General features: G+C 30.6%; 1 protein-coding gene across 1 annotated transcript; it reads left to right on the top strand.

Annotated features, from left to right (window-relative positions):
• Positions 1-16,209, top strand: LOC110281906 (cytochrome P450 18a1). The gene is made up of 8 exons (XM_021146375.4): positions 1-336; positions 3,535-3,656; positions 6,654-6,760; positions 8,451-8,758; positions 9,802-9,920; positions 10,761-11,016; positions 13,877-14,067; positions 15,843-16,209. The coding sequence occupies exons 1-8, from the start codon at positions 92-94 to the stop codon at positions 16,016-16,018; spliced, it is 1,524 nt and encodes a 507-aa protein (XP_021002034.3). The 5' UTR covers positions 1-91; the 3' UTR covers positions 16,019-16,209.
• Positions 16,210-20,772: the final 4,563 nt, after the last annotated feature.

The following is a 20,772-nucleotide window of genomic DNA, read 5'->3' as shown; positions in this document are numbered from 1 at the left end:
ATCACAAAAAACAAGAGATATTCATCTAGGAAAGTTTATAAATAAGAAGATTTCTAATATAGTTCTACTCTTTTTTACAAAAGGGGGTGAAATGGATAAGACAAAGCTCTTAATTAACGCGTGGGAGGTTAATTCCCTTACCAATACTTTATTGGTATTACTCGTTAGCTCTCTTTCATTATTTATAGTGCAAAAAATTGTGAAGAAATTATGGAGTGGGAAAAAGCTTCCTCCTGGACCTCTAGGTTTGCCAGTACTAGGATATATTCCATTTCTGGGTCCTGAACCTCATAAAAAAATTAACAGTTTGAGAAAAAAATATGGTGACATTATAGGGTAAGTAAACATGATTTTCTTTTCATTTAAAATCAATTTGTATTTTAATAACAGGACAGTTGTCAGGGTAGATTAATATAGTTCTGCAGTCAGTCTCAAAATGTGCAAACTAAAGATACAGTAAAATTGACCAATGCATATTTATAGAAATGAATTTGAATTTTTCTTTTTGAAAAAAATTAATGCTTTTCATTTTGCAAAATTTCTTCAATTGGAATGCGTAAGGGTTAACGTGGTTTACGAAGCTTTTTCGTCAAGGAAACTAAAAATAGCCATAGTTTAAGTGATTACACTATAATTGTTAGGTATATATAGCATCTTCTGTGCTTTAGAGCTGACAAAGAACTTAAATATTTTAAAAATTACTCAATTTTTTTTAAAAATTTACAGTTTGGTGACATTTTTTCTCCCACTGGAGAAATTTCAAAACCATTGCTTTACTCTCAGATTTAGCAATTCTTATGAGCCCAAATAATGCAGCATTGGAATAAGGTTTATAATATTATAAAATTAGTTCACAAAACTGTGAATAAGCATAGAGAGCGATGGCTATAGATAAGCAAAACCTAACAGTCATGATAACTTAACTTAATTGTTTCAAACTTAGCAGCAATCATGAAAATAACATATTATTCGGGGAAAAAATGTCAAGCAATCAATGTGTCATTATCGGTGAAGCGATCATTGTGTGCAGGGGATTGTGTCATTATGTGTCATTATGGGAGTAAAGGTGGTTGGTGTGCAATGCTGACTACATTGCCACGATTATGCTAGAAGTTAATATATTGTGGAGCTATAAATCTCAATGACCTAGTTGCCGGTAACGGGCTGTTGGAGGGAATGCTTTGCTTCACTATATGGCCCTGATAAATATTCGCAGATCATATCAAATTTTTTGAGTTAACACTGTTTTTCGAAGCTCTGTCGCCATAGAAAAGAAAAATCCATAGATCAAGTGCTTTACACTTGAGGAAATGCGATGATTTTAAACTATATATATAATATCTGGGCTTTAGAACGGACAGAAGACTTAAATATTTTAAAAGTTATTAAACTTTTTTAAAAATCGCCAATTTGGCGACATTTTCCCACCTAGATGAAAATTAGCAAAATCACTGCCTTGTTCTCAGTTCTTCCAAAATTTTATGAGCCTAGGTAATGCAGCATTAGATTAAGTTCTCAAATCATAAACAATTAGACCACAAATGCTTTTCATTTCCACAAAACTGTGGATTTTCTCCAGATTGACGTTTTGCGCCATTTTCAAAGTAAGCTTAATCAGCGCTGTCATTAGACATGAGTAACAGTTGCAAACTCACAGCACTTACAAAAATAGCATATTAGTCATAAAAATGCATCATTTCGTGTTACTTCGAAGCCTTTCAAAAACAGCCTTAAAGTATGCAGAAGTATGTTCTCAGTATGTTCCCTTTTTTTATTTTAATAATCATACTATGAGTCATATTTTTGATTAGTAGGGGAGAGTGGGGTCAATTGTAACAGGGTACGATTGTAACAGAGCAAAAATTTCGAGTGTCGGGCTCTAGATTTGGTTCCTAGGTGGCGCACAAGGTGTATTTAATAAATCTACATGTACATCCCTACTGGCAACCATTTCTATGTACTTTTGAAAGAGTTACATCACAAAAGATATTTTCACGCTACGTAAGTACTTTTTTTGGTATTAGAATATTATATTGTAACAAAGTAATTTTGTTTAAACAAATAAAAATTATTAACCGAATATGCAAGTGGACACCTTAATTAACATTTCAAAAAAAAAAAAGATTAGTTTTGTTAATTAACTAGCATTGTTTTTAACAAATGAAGCTGAAATGGCGTCTTGGGGACGATTGTAACAATAAGTAAAGGGACGATTGTAACAGCTGAAAATAAATAATCTTACGTTTACAAACCATTACTTAACTCTTTAAGAACCATCAACAGTTTCCTGTATCATTTATATTATGCTGCAGGTGCATTATTTTATTTGTCACCTTTCACAGCATAAATTAAAATTTTTAACCCCTTAAAGTTAAAAGTTTAACCCTTTAGGTCTCTGCTCATTATTATTTTTACTCATTAAATATCACTACTATTTTGATCAATAAAAAAATATATCACAACTATGATAATATGTATAATTAACTATGTTTTAGTTGAATTTATGAACTGTTACAATTGACCCAGTAAGTGGGAACAATTGTAACAAGTGCACGACTGTCAAAAATTGTTAATAACTAATATAATAACATTTAAAATAAGGTATTTTTTTTTTTCTAGTAGAGGATTGTCTACTTTACTCATCTGTCAATTAACACTAATAATATATTGAATTTTTTGTTAGTTAAAAATAGTTAAGTAAAAAATGTTACAATTGACCCCACTCTCCCCTACTGTTCACAGCATATATGTAGTCATCTTTTATTTTTTATGATAGGCATAATAAAAATTACAATTTTAAAATGCTAATTTTATGTTAGTTATGATAGTGGCATGAGTTGAAAAAATTTACACAGAGTTCAAAATTATTCTGCTCATCTTACTTCTGGACTAATCTAGTTAATAAATCGTTTTATTATTACACTGCGCTGTATAAAAAAAATTATCTGGCAGTATTTCTGCTGATTTTTATGTGAAACGATCTAAATCCTACTAAGATTCCTGTTTCTCCTCCTCCCCTTGTATTTTCTGGGAACACCCCTTAAATATGTATATTTTTTTCGGTAATTTTAAGGCTACAAATTTGATTTGGAGGGAAAAATAATTTTTTCGATCTCTGAACTTTTTATCTGGGACTAGAGAATTGAAAAGTTCTGAAACTTGAGTAGTTTTTGCAAAAAAGAGGATTTTGGGGAAATAAATTTAAAAATACTTTAATTCTCATTTTATAATTAATAAATTATTAATTATAATAATTAAATTCTATAATCATTCTATAATTCTATATATTATAAATATTATAAATATATATTGTAAATATAATTCTATAAATATTATAAATATTATAAATATATATTGTAAATATAATTCTATAAATATTATAAATAATTAAATTCTCATAAATTGAAAAAAAAAGAAAAGAATAAAACAAAAATCATTTTCTCCTTTGTAACTTTCTAAATAACTATAATTAGATTAAAATTTTAATTGCACTCATTATGCAAATTTTATTTTCATTATATATTTCAATTTTAGTTTGTATTTGGGAACAAAATATACAGTAGTTCTAAACGAGTATTCCATAATGAAGGAAGTATATTCTAATCCATCAAGTTTAGATAGAGCAACTGAACAATTTGGCCATATGGCTGATTTCGGTAAGTATGTATTGAAGGCTAAAGTTTAAAATAAATTAATTTGATCAAACATCACTGACGAAAACCGCCTGCTCAAATTAAAATTGTTTTTATAATTATTTTATGACGCATATAGAAAATATTTTGAAATATTTTTGTACTTTTTCTGTCAGACAAAATTGTTTAAATATATAAATGTTTCTACTGTACCTTCTGTAACTAAATTTCTAAACTTAGAATAAATTAATCATAACCTCTATAGTGAGAAACCTGAATACCACACAGCCGAAGAATTCTGTGATAAAGATATATTGCAGGGGTGGCCAACCTGCGACTCGCGAGCCACATGCGGCTCTTTGAAGGATTATTTGTGGTTATCGATAAATGTATCTGAGTTCCCTTTTCATTTTTGTGCTATTATATTTTAATATTTGTCTGAACCCATTTGAAATTAACATAATTCAAGGTGAGTTTTCCATTTCCAATATAATTATATTTCTAAAAAGCATCTGAAGAATTCGTATTAATAGAGATGCAAGATTTGCAAGAGATGCAAATTTTAGTTCAAATTGCTGCACATTTCGTAAAAAAATAAAATAATACAGAACTTAAAAATAAATTAAACCAAATAAAGGGCTATTATGCCATGTCTTAGGGTATGAAAAATTACCAAATTTTCACACTTACTAAGTTATTCACATATTATAAAAGCATATTTTATTATTAATTTTGATTGATCATTATAATTATGTTTATTTAAACTATTCAATTAGTAATTTTTCATTTCTATCGTAATGGCTTACCGGAATTCCTATTTTCGAAATTATAGTTCTTATTACAACACATTGAGTAAAAAATATAAAACTGAGAAGCAAATTTCACCAAAGGAATGGTTTTTAAGTCACGCTCTTAAATGCATCATGGTAAAATGACATAACTTCACCAAATTTTAACACTCATTATAAAACAATATTTTATTGTTAATTTTAACAAAATTCTTAACAAAGCGCTTTGGTAAAAATCACTGAGCTTTTTGGTGTTCCCATAAAACTATATTGTGACATTTACTATATTGTGACTGTTTTGACCATACTTTTTTTAACAGTGAGTAACTCCTTACGCCAACATATTTAGAATGCCTTAATGTTAGAAAAAAAACCTTATCAATATTCAAAATAATCGAAACAGAGATTCCCTACCAATATAGGCAAAGTGTTAGATGTTGTTGTTGTTGTCGTGTCTATGCTAGTGCAAAGATTAGAGTCCTCCAAAAGTCTTGGTAACAAGGCACTATTTATAGAAGAGGGGTGCCATTGCCTCCGGAAAGGTTGGACTTCTGCCTGTTGGTCCGCGGGAGCTATTTTATTTTACTCCTACCACCCCATGGCTGGGTGGTGCAGTTGGTTTGTCGTCGGTCTTCTGTGCCCAATTCTGCGGGTTGGATCCCCGGCCCAGACACCGGATTTTTGGGATGCAGAATATCCTCAGCGGCCATGTCGTATGATCATGCATGCGGCATGTAAGAGATCCCTGGAGTGCCTTATTGGCTCTTGGCATTTCCGGCAAAATTAAATTCCTAGAGCACTTTAGCATCCAAATAGAGTCTCGGCGCTGCCATCTAGTGTGGCAGAAACTAGACGTCAAATTAACATGACCAACGGTATCTCACCCATTAAGGTGGTCCTAAAACAGTGGATACCACCTCTGGAGAACGCAATAGGTCTGTTCATCGGGAAGACTGATTGTGCAGCTCATTGGAAATAATTTTTTTTTTTTTGATTTCAAACTAGAGAGTTATACAATTATTGATTTTCGCTCGTATGGCAAAGTCACTGAAAAATATTAACAGTTGAACTTATTAATTGTTAAAAGAAATATTAGAAAATATTGAGAATTAATTTTTAAATTATTGGAACTATGTTGAGATTAATTTTGTACGATAAAAACTTAAGTTCTAAGAACAATTTCTTTTGTAAATTTCTCTCATTTCATTATTGAAGAGTTTACAAGTGTTGAAAATTGAAATTCTGAAAATTTCGATAATTTAATGAAGCAACCATGTGAAAAATGAAGAAACTAATATTTGCTTGAATTAAATAGGGTGCTTACAAAAGTTCTGCAACTACTTTTCTTTAATTCCTAACCAATCGCAGCAATACTTATAAAGGTGATATCTTAGTATGACAACGTGGCAATGTGTAACAAAGTGAGACAGCTTAAAGGCAGATTTTGTTTATAAATGTGTATTTTAACGTTACTATTTCTTGTAAATATTGATAATTAAGAAAAAATCTTTAAAAAAACGAGCATTTATTTTACTTAATTTCCTTCGTTGTGGCTCAACGTGACGATCTCAGATGAATTAAAAATATTTATCAAGACATAACTTTAGGTTCTTCAGGAGATAACTTTAATTTTAGCCAAGCTTTGTACATCGAAGACAAAAGAAATTTATGATAGCTTATCCTTTTTTTCTTTTTCTAAGGTCTTTTTTCTCACATGATAAACAAGTGCAAATAAACAAAGGTTAGCAAATGAACAATAATAATGTTCACAAGATATATATTCTTATTTAATTAACAAATCTCCACGACTTTGTAATTGACTTTTCCTCCCTGATTTTCGTCTCTTTCAACGCAAAGAAGGTTGATTATTCTAATTTTCACCAGTAGAGATTTAGAGTAGACTGATTAAGTACACTATAGCCACTTTACTGTACTTAGACACCACTTTTAGGACTAGAGCTGAGGTCATTCAAAAGTTGAGTATTCGGTTGATTTTTGTCTCTTTCAATGCAAGAAAGGTTGATTCTTCTAATTTTCACCAGTAGAGCTTTAGTGTAGACTGATTAAACACACCATAGCCACTTTATTATACTTAGACACCACTTTCATGAGTATAGCTGAGGTCATTCAAAAATTAAGTATTCGGCTGTTGTATACACATATACGGGACATGTAAAGTTTGTTTCTGTTTGTAGTAAGAGAATAAACAGCTTTATGTTGATGTTTTGACCAGGGTTTGGCACTTTGAATGGAAAGCCATGGCAAGATCAAAGGAAATTTACAATGTCTACCATGAAAGATTTGGGTATCGGAAAAGAATATTTCGAAGAAGTTGTCAGGGTAAGAATCTGGAATCGTTTAGAACATTTTATCTAAATTTTTTCACTTCAAATCACAAAGAATATGGAAATTTTATTTTGGAATAATTCAGGATTTTTTTTTATCATAGGTGAGGAAAAGTTTTGATTTTTAAATAGAATGTCACAGAATAGACTAAAATTTAACTGGGGAACAAAGTTTTTGTTGCTTTTCCTTACATTAGCTAATTCCAGTGCGGAGGTATCAATTTTAAAATTTGTTTTATTCCTAAAGCTGCAGATATTTTTTAAAATGACACTTCTAGTCTATTTTTTTGTTGAAATATACGTTTAAAAATGTTATATATAATAAGGGGTCATGCAAATGTTGCAGCAAACTTTTGGGGGAGTTAAGGTTCATCATCAGAATTGAAATTGCATTAAGCCATGACCGGAAGTAAATTTACAATCCAGAGACTTTTAACAACTCGTTCTTTTTATTGGAGATTTTCCTCGCGGCTGTTGTCCAATTGTAATGCAAACTTTTATTTCCTTTAAAATCTGTTACCTAAACTAAAAAAAAAAAAAAAAAAAAAAAAAAAAAAAAAAAAAAAATCAAGAATCAAGATTTTTTATTTATTAAAAAGTCAAACAGAAGAGCGGGTCGTTAAAAACAGCTGGATAGGAAAATCGCTTTCGGAAAACGTCATCGTACGCGGCTTGGGATACTTCCATATAATGACCTGTTCAGAAGAATGAAGAAGCACTTCATAATGGGGAAGCGCACCTTGTGGTATGTAACGACTTTTTTACTGGTACTAATACAATTTGACCCTAATGATCTGTTCCAACTCCCGTAGAGGTTGCTCGCAACATCTAAGCTACTCCCTGTTATAGAAAACGTTCTTAAACCTAAACCTCACTTAGAATAAGCATTTCGACCCAAAATAGACTGAGAAATATTATTTAAAAAAAGCTGTAGCTTGAAGAGAGAGACCGATTGCAGGTTTGAAATCAGCGATACGAAAATATACAAGATCTGTTAAAAAAATCCCATGCAACTGAAAAAAAAAATGTTCCCTAGTGTAATAATTACAATGAATAATACTTAAAACACTATAAATTATTATCAATAAAAAAAATTATTATTTACAAAGAAACATAATTAGTTAAATAACCATAATTAATTAAATAACCATAATTAATTAAATAATCGTTGAGCACTAAAAATATCCTTACTCACACTGAATAATTAAATATTACAAAAATCATTATCAACTGCAAAAATGCAATGTAATTTCTTACAATAACAACTTACTTTCAATAATAATTTACATCAATGTATAAGAATTATGAATATACCAACTTACTTGTAAAATGATTAATCACTTTTAGAATAATAATAAAATATTATTGCAATTTAACTGAATTATGATGTTTTCTTATTATGGGTTTAGTTAGTGGTCAACGTTACTTGAGGTGACCACTACCGTTAACCAACCTACCAATTTTACCTTTTAATAATGAATATGTTGTTAATTACCCCTTTTTTTTAAGAAGGCAATGGTGAACTTTATGCTCCCCATTAAACCCTCTGCTCATTTGGAAATTACACTTTATTGTGGGATATACTTTCTCTAACACATTTTGCAATATATTTACCGATCTTTTTTGTATTTTCATGAAATAAGTTTAAAAAAAAGGCGAGGAATATAATTTTTTTCATTCAACAGGATGAAGTAGCTGAATTTATAAAATACTTGAAGACACTGGATGGAAAGCCAACACATATTTTTCATCCCTTGCAGTTTTCGATAGCTTCGAACATTATTGCCTTCTTGATTGGGAGGAAACTGGACAAGGTAAAAGAAGCAGACATCATTCAGCTTTCAATGGATTTTAACCGAATAATCTCTTTAGTCAGTGGGACAACAATGGCTGTTGTTAACGTGCCCGGCCTTTCAAAACTTTATCAATTCCTGGGTATTGCTGGTTTTAAAGAGGCCGCGCGTGTCTCCAAAGATTTCAATGCTTTCTTCAGGTATGTCGGTGTTGAGAAATTTTAAGGTACGATGAACCATAATATTGCTTGAACATGTTGCAACCTTAATAAGGTACCAAAATAATCATTGTTTTGTGTTTCTAAAATTTGTTTTGGAGGAGGTTTTACCACGAACAAAACTTTTAATCACAAATTCGATTTCCCGCCATAACTAGTTTAAATTTAAAAGATTGAACGAGTGAGCTCAGACAAACTTAGAGCAAGCCATGGAGTTTCAAACACTGGAAAGAAATTTTCAAAATATTAAAATGAACACATATCACGAGAGGAAACTTAGGATTACTCAATGGAAAAGTTCTTTTCCAATAATTAGTTTGTATTTTAAATTTTTTTTTCAGCAATTGAAACTTTATGGTTTTTTCTAGGTTTGCCTGATCTTCCCCAAGGAAGTAATTTTGACTGCTTTTTAACTGCTTTTTCATTTGCGAAAAATGTACAAATGATAATGCATAAATTATATTAATTTCTGAGTGAAGTAAATTTTTTTATTGCAAATATTTACTAATAACTTGTTATATAACTGTAAATAATATAAAAAATATTAAAAATAATTTAAACAAATTTCTTTGCTCTACACAATGGAGTAATTTTGACTGCTTTCGGGCAATATAGGTATATACTAAGTTTCAGTCTTTCTAGTGTTATGCCCTTAATATTTATTCTATGTATATTTAGATCATTTTATTCAGTGGTTCGTTAATGTGTTGTTTAAAAGTAATGCTTAACCCGTAATAGCTACCCACCCAAATGTAGTATATACTGTGCATACTCAGCTCATTTTGATGCATGAGTAGTTATTGTATCGTTTAAAAGTGTTGTTTAACCTTTATAGCTACTCCCCCAATTGCAGTGTATAGTCAAGCTATTTTGAACCGGGAGTAGCCATTAAGAGCTAAACAACACTACTTTGCGCTAATCTACGATTTTCTTTAATATAACATGAAATTTATAATTGAGAAGTTTCAAAAGTTACTATCTGTTAGCTAAAAACTTGATAATGCATTTTTTTTCTGCATTTTTAGGAGGGAGGTGGAAAATCGTTTGAAATCATCGAACTCCCAAGTATCTCATGATTTTCTAGGTGTTTATTTAGAAGAATTAAGTAAATTAGGAAGCGACGCAAGAGAAAAGTATTTTTCAGGTACTAATAATTAAATTCTTCAAATTTCTTTTGAAAATTTAAACTTATTCATAATATTCAGTGAAGTGTTGGTACTAAATATGCAATATTCCATTTCTTTACAACAATGCAATAAATTACTGCAATTGTTTATTATTATTTTTCTTATTTTGAGTCAAGTACTGGTTTAATTATTGCAGCGATATTTATAGTATAAAAACACCCCTAGGGGTACAGTGAAAAAAAATGGTTCAATTACTGCACTTTATGGTGAAAGCATTTTTGGTATTAAATAACCATAATTCTGGTTAATGAAACCGAAATATACGGTATTTAATCCATTGAATTAGTAATTTTTCGTTAAGAGCATGACGGTTTACCGGAGATCCTGGTTTTCAAAATTATAATTCTTGTTAAATAAATTTAAAATAAAAGTAAAATAAAAGTAAATTTAATCAAATAAATGGTTTTTATGTGATGCCCTAATGTAACAATAAAAAGTAATGTAATTTTATCAAATTTTGACACTCATTATAAAACCATATTTTATTGTTAATTTTAATATAATTATTACCAAAGCGTTTCGGTAAAAATTACTGAGCTTTTGGGTGTTACCATAGAGCCAGAAATATGGTAAATTTTATAATATTGCGGTAGCATAATTACCTACAGTATTTACCATATTGTTTACCACACTTTTGTTTTCAGTGTGGAAAGGGACAATATGGGTACGCAGACATTCTTCTGTTGCCTTTTACTATTTTGTAGAAAGGTTTCAGAATTGGCATTTGTATCCGCCATTGGAAATAATAAAGACATTGTTTGTTCATTGTTTGTCTAGATCAAATCATTGTTTTTCAGAAAAGATGTTGGTGGGCAATGCTGTTTTACTGTTTGTTGGAGGAAGTGACACAATATTTGCTTCATTGATATGGCTGTTGAGATTGATGGCTGATCGTAAAGATGTTCAAGATAAAGTCTACACCGAAATAAAGAGTGTTCTTGGAATGGATGGAAAAGCAAAATATGAAGAGAGAGATTTGATTCCTTACACTTTTGCTGTACTAATGGAAGCGCAACGATATTCTGGTTTCGTCAGAATACCTGCAAGTAGAATGTTAGTAATTAATTTTTATTATTCAGTAATTACTTTTCTTTAACACTGTAAAAAATTTGGTGTGCATTTGATACCATTTTTTGGTGTTGAGGTAAGCTAAAATTTTCTACAGTGCATATAGTCACAGTACTTATTTACATTTTAATTGTTAAAGTTTTGTTTATTTATTCCTTTTTGTTCATTTGTTTACTGACACATATTTTCATGCGCATTATAATCAATTTAATGGCTGCATTATAAAAACATTACGTTTAAAAAACAAGCATATTTTAATAATATATTTGCACTAATTCTTTCAAAAAATAGTAATTCTGTTAATTTAATTAAATATTTTCTACGACAGTTTTGTATTGATTTTGAGATTAAATGAAATCTATTCAACATCAAAAATCATCATATACCATCATCAAAAAGGGGAGCAACTGTACATCAAAAATGTTTTACAGTGAGTGTTGTTGCTAGATTTAGACAAAATTATCTGTGGTGATAATGTACTAAATAAGGTTCGTATAATTAACACATCGCTCAATAAATTTCCGGTTTAGATGAGAAAAAGAATTTCTTTTAGAAATTCAACTTTATTCGTTAACATAACATCAAGAAAGATACATTCATTCCAATGCTCTTTTAACTTTTTCGATTTCTTACTGTTGAACAAATTGTCTCTGCTCTCAAAACAGGAATCAGTTTCAAATATCTCCTATCTATATTATATAAAACGCTAATATGTACGTATGTATGTATGTATCAATAAAACCGATGATATTTCTTTTCTCGCGCTGGCAACAGTTTTCATTTTTAATTGAGTGGATTCGGCGCGCAAGAGCACGTAGTGAGCAACCAGATAACAATAACCAGAGTGAGCATTATCAGGTTGTTCAATTCAGATTCATGCACTAAAAACATGACAATATTCAATTTAAACTCAATTAGGAATTAATTAATTAATTGAAGTGAGAATGCTTTAAAAGGCCGCTGTTGAATTGATATTTTTCTACTGGGAGCTACGTTTAAGTGTTTGTATTGAATGCATTGAATTTTTTTATATTTCGCGCTTATTTATGCATTGAATTTTCACGCTTTAAAATGCAGAATATTAGTGAAGCAATATTTGATAATTTATTTTGCTAATATGTTTCTTATTTAGCTAATGTTTTGATTTTTTCACCATGTACAATCTAAATAGCTAATATACTTTTTTAAAAGCCAATAAGAACATTGGTAGAATTCATCTACATAAGTACAATACTATGTCTTTGATGATAAAATACTATGTCTTTGATGATAATATATTATGTCTTTGTGCTAGAACATTGTGTTCATTGGCGAGCGAGCGCAGCGAGCCATGGTTCACGGCGTGAACCACATACGATTGCGTAGCAATTCTGGGGGGTTGGCGAGCGTTAGCGAGCAGGGGGCGGAGCCTCCTAGTCTATCTATATTATATAAAACGCTAATACGTATTTATCAATAAAACCGATGATATTTCTTTTCTCGCGTTGGCAACAGTTTTCATTTTTAATTGATAGGCTTCGGCGCGCAAGAACACGTAGTGAGCATCATATGTCTAATCGGGTGAATTCTCACCGAATTATCAAAAAAATTCTCACAAAATTATCTTCATCGAAGCCGATGCTTTACATCCGGTGTTCAGTACTATTTCATATTGTTTTACAACACATGGTTTTAGCCCTCTGGTGGGAAAGACTTTAAAACAAAATTTACAACAGTTACTTTTCTCAACAACTGAAATTTGGAATAGTGAGATTAAGAAAAATATGTGAACTGTTTGCAATTTCAAATTAATATTGAAATGCACAGGTTTAGAATTTTCTACAGTGAAAAGTTTTCGGAACTTCAGTGCTCAAAAAAGTATACGAAAGCTAGATGTTAAGAGCGTATCCAATGAGCGAGCAAAGCGAGCATCGGATTGCGAAGCAATCCGAAAGGAACTGCGAAAGCTGTTCCGGGGGTTGGTGAGCGCCAGAGAGCAGGGGGCGAAGCCTCCTAGTAACTTTTTAATCCTTCTCTGGAGCATCTTTTTAAGATCTGCAAAGAGTTAGTAATCACTAAGGGAGAGATATCGAGAGTATGGTGGGTGGGGAAGTAATTCAAAGCGTCAGCCATTGTTTTCTCCGACTTGTGACAAGGGGCATTGTCTTGGTGAAAAAGAACTTTTTCGTCTTCATGTGTAACGTCGTTTTTTCTGTCAGTCAACCAAATAATGCCATGTAATATTCGCTATTGATAATTTAATCTTTTTCAAGGTAGTCGATGAACAAAATAACACGCGCGTTCAAACAATACGGAGACCATAAGCTTACCAGCTAACTTTTGCATTTTTGGTCGCTTTGGATGAAATTAAAAAAAAAATCTTACATAAATCATTTATCCGCTTTTTGGTACAACTCAATTTTTTATTGCTCAACTCCACTGTGCAATTAAGATTTTTATGTAATAAATGGGACTGTTCCTCCTGCTCAGTTCACTCCCTAACCTCAACGACTGCTTTACCTTAATTTTAGTTTCTCGATGTTAAACGGGAAGAAAAATTAACAGAATAAAACAAAATTTAAAATTATTAAATTAAACTCCTATCTAATTTTTAGTTGATATAAAAATTCATGTATATATATGTGTTTTGCCTAATATATTAATTAGTAACTGTGAGAAAATATTTCTTGTATTGCTTTAAAAGTTTAAATAGTTGTTTGCTATTGATTATTTATTATTGCTATTGATATTATAGAACACATTCAAGTGTTCTTTAAAGCTAGAAATTTACCACTTGTCAGGACTATTTGTAGAAATTTTGTGTTAGTATGATATACTAATTTTTTTTATTTTTTGCACTTGTTAGAGCCATCGAAGAAATAAACATTAAAGGATATACCATACCTAAAGGGTCATACATCTGTAGTAATCTTTGGGCTATTCATCATGATCCAAATTATTGGAAAGAGCCCATGAAATTTAAGCCTGAAAGATTTTTATCCGATGATGGTAAGAAGCTTTCGAAAAGTCCTCCTAGTTTTGCTCCATTTTCAATAGGTAAGTGCAGGAATTAGTGAAATGAATAATATCAAGTAAACTGATGTGAAAAAATTATTCGAAAATAAAGCACTTCTTATTGCTTCGAATTTAAATTATAAGAAAGAGCTGCTTGATTCGAGTACTTGAAACTAGTCGAAATTCTTCCATTCAAATGACGATGGGCGTCGTCTCGAGTGCTCGAGGTGAGTAAAACTTTTTGACATTATTTCGCTGTTCGAGCTCTAGAAATATGATCTTCCTCACATTTCATATAACGATGGGTGTCGCCTCGAGCACTTGAGACGTGCAGAACTTTTTAATATCAATTCACGGTTTCAAGCTCTTGAAATATGTTGATCTTTCTTACATTTAATATCACGATGTGTGTCGTCTCGAGGTCTCGAGACGTGCAGAACTTTTTAATATCAATTTCATGGGTTCAAGCTCTTGAAATATGTTGATCTTTTTTACATTTCATAACACGATGTGTGTCGTCTCGAGGTCTCGAGACGTGCAGAACTTCTTAATATCAATTCACGGTTTCAAGCTCTTGAAATATGTTGATCTTTCTTACATTTAATATCACGATGTGTGTCGTCTCGAGGTCTCGAGACGTGCAGAACTTTTTAATATCAATTTCATGGGTTCAAGCTCTTGAAATATGTTGATCTTTTTTACATTTCATAACACGATGTGTGTCGTCTAGAGGTCTCGAGACGTGCAGAACTTCTTAATATCATTTCATGGTTTCAAGCTCTTGAAATATGTTGATCTTTCTTACATTTAATATCACGATGTGTGTCGTCTCGAGGTCTCGAGACATGCAGAACTTTTTAATATCAATTTCATGGGTTCAAACTCTTGAAATATGTTGATCTTTTTTACATTTCATAACACGATGTGTGTCGTCTCGAGGTCTCGAGACGTGCAGAACTTTTTAATATCATTTCATGGTTTCAAGTTTTAAAAATATGTTGATCTTTCTCGCATTTCATATGACGATGTGTGTCGTCTCGAGCGCTCGAGACGTGTTGAACTTTTGAACATTATTTCATGGTTTCGATATTTTGAAATATGTTGATCTTTCTCACATTTCATATGACGATGGGTGTCGCCTCGAGCGCTCAAGACGTGCAGAACTTTTTAATATCATTTCATGGTTTCAAGCTGTAGAAATATGCTGATCATTCTCACATTTTATAATACGATGTGTGTCGTCTCGAGAGCTCGAGACGTGTTGAACTTTTTAACATTATTTCATGGTTTCGAGATTTTGAAATATGTTGATCTTTCTCACATAATGACAGCGGGCGTCGTTTTGAGCATGCTCAAAGCAAGTTTAACATTCTCACACTTCAAAAGTAAAAAAAAAAGAAAAAGTTTTTATTTTCAGGTATGTCGATATCAGTTTTAAAATGTTGTATGATCTTATGGAATTTCAATGTTATGTTATATTAAATTTGAAAAAAAAAAAAAAAAAAAAACAGGCAAATGTACAGTTGTAAATTCATTTCTTAAAATAAAGATCTGAATAACTTTATTGCTTTACAGTTTTGAGAAAAATATCAATCTTTATTAAAAGAATTTTCTCCTAATCTAATAAAGTGATGACTTTTAATGACTCTATCATTAAAAGTTTTGTTTAGAACAAGAAGAAAAAAAAATTCTGGATTAGGGATCTAGATTAAAGTGGTTATCATGCCTAGAGACACTGTATTAAGTTTCGATTTTCAGAATTTCTTTAGGAGGGAATAATTTTTTGTCAGATGAGCTTACATTTGAGCTTTTTTTAGGAAGAAGAAATTGCCCCGGTGGAGTAACTGCTTGGATGGAAATTCTTTCTTATTTTACTGAGATTATGAAATATTATGAAGTTACAACTGCACCAGGAGAAAAAGTAGATTTCACAGCAACAACTGGTCTCATTGCCGCCTTACTCCCACAACGACTCTCTTTCAAGCTGAGATAAGGGAAATGATAATCGCCAAAAAATTGAAGTCTGACTTGGAAATGTTTTACATCAATAGAAAACTTGTGATGCGTAAAATACGCAATAAAGAAGAAAACACGATTTGAATTTTTTCAGTTCTGTTGCAGTGTATGACAAAAATGTATTGTTTTATTAGTATTTTTGATATACAATAAAGTTTTCTAAGTTTATTTCTTTAGATTTTTGCTTAATAATCGAAGACATGTGCAGTTGAAGGGCTAAAAGAATTGATATTTATAGAGTCGATGACAAATTAATGTGATTCGGTGAATTAGATATTTGTTCTTTCTGCAGTTATTAATTGTTTTTCAAAGCATAAGTAATATTTAATCATATTTAACCATAATGTATTTAAAATTCTTGTACTAAGCCATGGTGGCTCTGGGGATAGAGTGCTTGCCTTCCAGGTTTGAATCACAGTGATGGCTGGTTGATATGAATTCTGCACCCTTCTCGCATCAACGACAGTACTAGCGTAAAATAACTTCAGTAGTAGACGGCTCATGTGTTAGAGTCTTTTTGTCATCAGGCTAACCGGGGAGATTTTTATGATTTTTCTCTCAATGTCACGCAAATGAGGCTTATTTCCTTAAAAAAGTCCGAACCTCCAATGGATAATTCGACGCGAAGGCAAATTTCTCTCAATACTTCATCCAAGAGTTGCCTTGTCTTCCAGACTGGGTTGAAAATTACAAAATTACGGAGTTGAATATCGGTAGTCTTAAACTCAAAACTGGGTCAGCTGTTCAACGAAGGTTACAAAATAAAATAAAATAAAAAATCTTGTACTGGAAATCTTCCTTAAACCAACTCCTTATATTCCAAAAAAAATTTGAATATATAGTCTTATATGCAAGCTTTTATACATTTGTTTTCTTTTAAAATTTTGTCTGGAATTTTGATTGTATGTACAGCGTGCAAAAAAAATCTTACTTTTGATCTACGAATAAAATCGTCAAATAACGTATATACATATAAACGTATTCAATAACCAAATAATAAGTCAAATAACGTATTCAATAACATACCGTTTTTTATGGGTTTGGAAATATCTATCGATCTATCTATGTATGTATATATATATATATATATATATATATATATATATATATATATATATATATATATATATATATATATATATATATATATATATATATATATATATATATATATATATATATATATATATATATATATATATATATATTATATATCACAGTAAGCGGTATCGTTTATGTTTAAAAATTTTACAGCCATTTTAGAAAGGATCAAAAATATTTACGCTAAAAATATACTTGAGGGTGTCCCTTTGCGAAATTGGCGACTCATATTTGGCGCCATTACTGCTTGCGCGGAACACCGTGATAACAGGAATGGCGGTCAAAACATTGATATTTCAATAAAACATTGGAAAATTTCAACAAAACATTGGCCAAAATTTTATAAAATTGAAATGAACCCCATATAAGCAAAATTAATAGAGCCAATAAAATGCATTTCGAATCGAAACAAAAATTAATGGTGTAAGCACAGAAGAAAAAGGAAAAAACAACAACTCATTTCTTCATAAAGCTTGAATATCCTCAGATTTAAGTGCACAGAATTCTCTTATAGCAGTTAGATACTATCTAAATTTTTCATGAATAGAATCTGTGTACCTCCATCCAGGGACCCCGGGCACAAATGAATTTGGGGCCCCCAGTTAAAGAGCCGATAAATTTTAGTTAACATGCAAGGTCTTAAACTTAATATTGAAAAAGTATTTTTCAGACCGTAAAAATTGCAAGTAACATGAAACCTTATTTAGAAGTATTCAGATATTCAGAATTTAATTTAGTGAAATTGTAAAAAAAAAATACAAAAATTTAATAAACATATCTAGAGGTTTTGGTTAGAATGTTAAAAATTATGAAGGAAACAAGATATTTGTACCGATTACCTAGAAAAACATAACGTAGAATTCTAAAAAAAATCATTTTAGATTTATTATTGAGTTTAAAATTTATTTGACATTTTAAGAAAGTTGACCTAAATACTCAATATAATCAATAATTGGCTAAACATTAAAAAAATTGTTTTATCAAAAAATTAGAATATAGCGTAAGATTTCACAATGTTTGTTTAATAGACCTATATATGCATGTAACACACTTTTACAATGTTTCAGAGAAATTACTAACAGAAGCTTATAGCTTAGTCTTGTAAAAAGAATGACCTTGCACTAGAGCATTAAAAGTTGTTATAATACTGTAATAAATAATATCAATAGCAAATTATTTTGCTCTAGTGCGAGTGCGGAGTAAATAGTAATGATATAATGGAATAATGATATAATGCAAGTACCCCATTCATAAAATTTGATAGTTGTCCCTGTTCTAAACATTCTTTCAAAGGGATCTTCTACACAAGGATTTGTATTGGCCATGTAATGTAAAAGATCATTTATTGGGAAAGGGGGCCACTCAAATGTTGGGGGCCCCGGGCACGTGCCCCGAATGCCCTCCTGTAAATCAGTCCCTGCCTCCATCGGCACATAAGTTAGGTGAAATACGAATCGAAAATGGCATCTGTGGTACCAGACTGGTGGTGACATTTTCTTCTAAAGTCCCTTTTTATGACTGCCCACATACCTCCGATCTTATTGACCAGAAGCAAAAGTAACCTTATCAGCCGGTATCCATCGTAGAACTAAGGGACATCTGAAATTACATATACCGTTGAACATTTAAAAATAACGCTGAAATCTAAACCGATCAAGAATCACGATTGGGTTTCAACATCGCCCAGCTTGGCGAAAAACCGCGATCACAACTTGGCGAGAATCAAGGGGCACCCTCAAATATAGTCTATCCATATTTACTTTGGAACTAAGTTTTTATTTTCATGAAAAAAAAACATAATTATTCTAAATAATTACTTAATGTATAACCTATTATTCAACACATAATATTACTTAAGACATCCTAACAAAATGAATTTAAATAAGTACGTAACGTAGAACGAATTTCTACCACTACTTAATGTATTGCTTAAAGCAACCTACCAAAATCCAACCAACATGTAGTGTTGCCATAGAGAAATACTCGATTTTATGGTGAAGAAAAATTATACAATATGAGAAGATAAGAGAAATTTTACAAAGATAGTATTATTTTCCTATCTTCAACAAAAATATTCAGCGACTTCTTTAATTGCCATTCTTTTTAATATTTATAGTTAAAATCGTTGTAAAGAAATTAAATAAAAAAAATCTATTGAGGATTGAAAAATAATATTCTGAGCAAAAAATAAATGAAACGTTATCAAATGATGACGAATCCGCACTGAGATTTCGAGAAAGTTGGAAGTTTTTCACTAAAATCATTTGCCTTTGGTTAGAAAACGTCTTTCGGTTGCATCTAGTTAGTTTTTTAAAGTTTTTAGTCTTTCCTTTATATTGATTATATATAGCTTGTTTTTGATTGTTTCTTTTATCACTCAATTTGCGAATTTAAATGTGCGAAATTAATTTAAAAGTGGTCATTACAGGACACTTAACTATAACACATAGTTTAGCTTTGAATGCAACTTATTTTAAATATGCAACATAGAACTTATTTATGCAACATAGAGCATAGAACTATGGCGCATAGAGCATATTTCAATTATAAAACATGAGCTTAAAACATAAAATAATGTTTCTGGTTGTTTTTATTATTTTAAGAGTAATTTCCGGATTTTTATGAGCAAAGTCTTCGCAACATCATTAAGAATAAAAAAATAAATATTAAAAAGTGAACACTTTGTTCAATTTTAACACACATAATATCCTTTAGAGTAGTATATTTTGACTTAGATCAATGAAACCTAAGTTACGCAAGACAATGCATTTGGTTGTTTATTTCACTTAAATAATAATTTGCTTAAATAGTAATTTGCGGGAGGATTGCAAGTTTATGAAATATTTAAATTTAAATATTAAGAACTGTCATTACAGAACACATTGATAGGCTTAACATAGATATTTTAAGCTTGAGTGCAGGATATTTCAATTATGAGTTATAAAACATAGACTTAAAATAAAAATATATTGGTGCTTTTGTTCGTCTAATACTAATTTGGTACCCTTAATGAGCAAATGTTTTGCAAATTCATAAAATATCTATAAATAAATATTGAAAGTAGTATTACCTTGATTACTTTGTTCATTGCATATTATAGTTTTGAATGTAACAAAATTTGCTTTTGAGCTATAAAACTTAGGCTTATAACGTGGGACAATATTTTTGATAGAGTCTTTCGCTTACTTGCTAATTTACGAATCTTAATGTGCGGTGGGTTTGCAAGTTTATGAAGTATCTAAAAATGAAAATTAAGGGTTATTGTTATAAGAAACTTTGTAAAGTTTTAAACCTATATTAGCTTTGAGTGCAACATATTTGGGTTATGAGCTGTAAAGTATATATTGTTAGTTTTAGGTTGCTTTTTTAACTTAGTGTTAATGTGCCTTAATTCTTAACATGCAGAGGGTTTTGTAAGTTAGTAAGGAATTTAAAAATAAATATTAAGGGTAGTTGTTACAGAACACCTTATCATTAATAGATATATATTTCAGCTTTGAGTGCAACATAGTTTGACTATGAGCTATAAAACATAAGATAATTTTTTTATTTAAAATGGCTGGCTGATTTATAGAAATGAGAAAATCATGGCAGAAATATAAAAAACGTAAAATTACTTACACATTTATG

The sequence above is a fragment of the Parasteatoda tepidariorum genome, chromosome 4 (assembly GCF_982258835.1).
Source record: "Parasteatoda tepidariorum strain Cologne lab strain chromosome 4, Ptep-v5.0, whole genome shotgun sequence".
Classification (NCBI taxonomy): Eukaryota; Metazoa; Arthropoda; class Arachnida; order Araneae; family Theridiidae; genus Parasteatoda; species Parasteatoda tepidariorum.
This window is presented reverse-complemented; position numbering and strand designations above follow the sequence as displayed.

What these genes read in the sequence shown, in the direction of transcription:
- LOC110281906 (XM_021146375.4), top strand. Translation starts at nt 92, where the DNA reads ATGGATAAGACAAAGCTCTTAATTAACGCGTGGGAGGTTAATTCCCTT. An exon ending in AAATATGGTGACATTATAGG is followed by an intron (nt 337 to 3,534) that starts GTAAGTAAACAT and finishes TTTCAATTTTAG; the next exon opens with TTTGTATTTGGGAACAAAAT. An exon ending in ATTTCGAAGAAGTTGTCAGG is followed by an intron (nt 6,761 to 8,450) that starts GTAAGAATCTGG and finishes TTCATTCAACAG; the next exon opens with GATGAAGTAGCTGAATTTAT.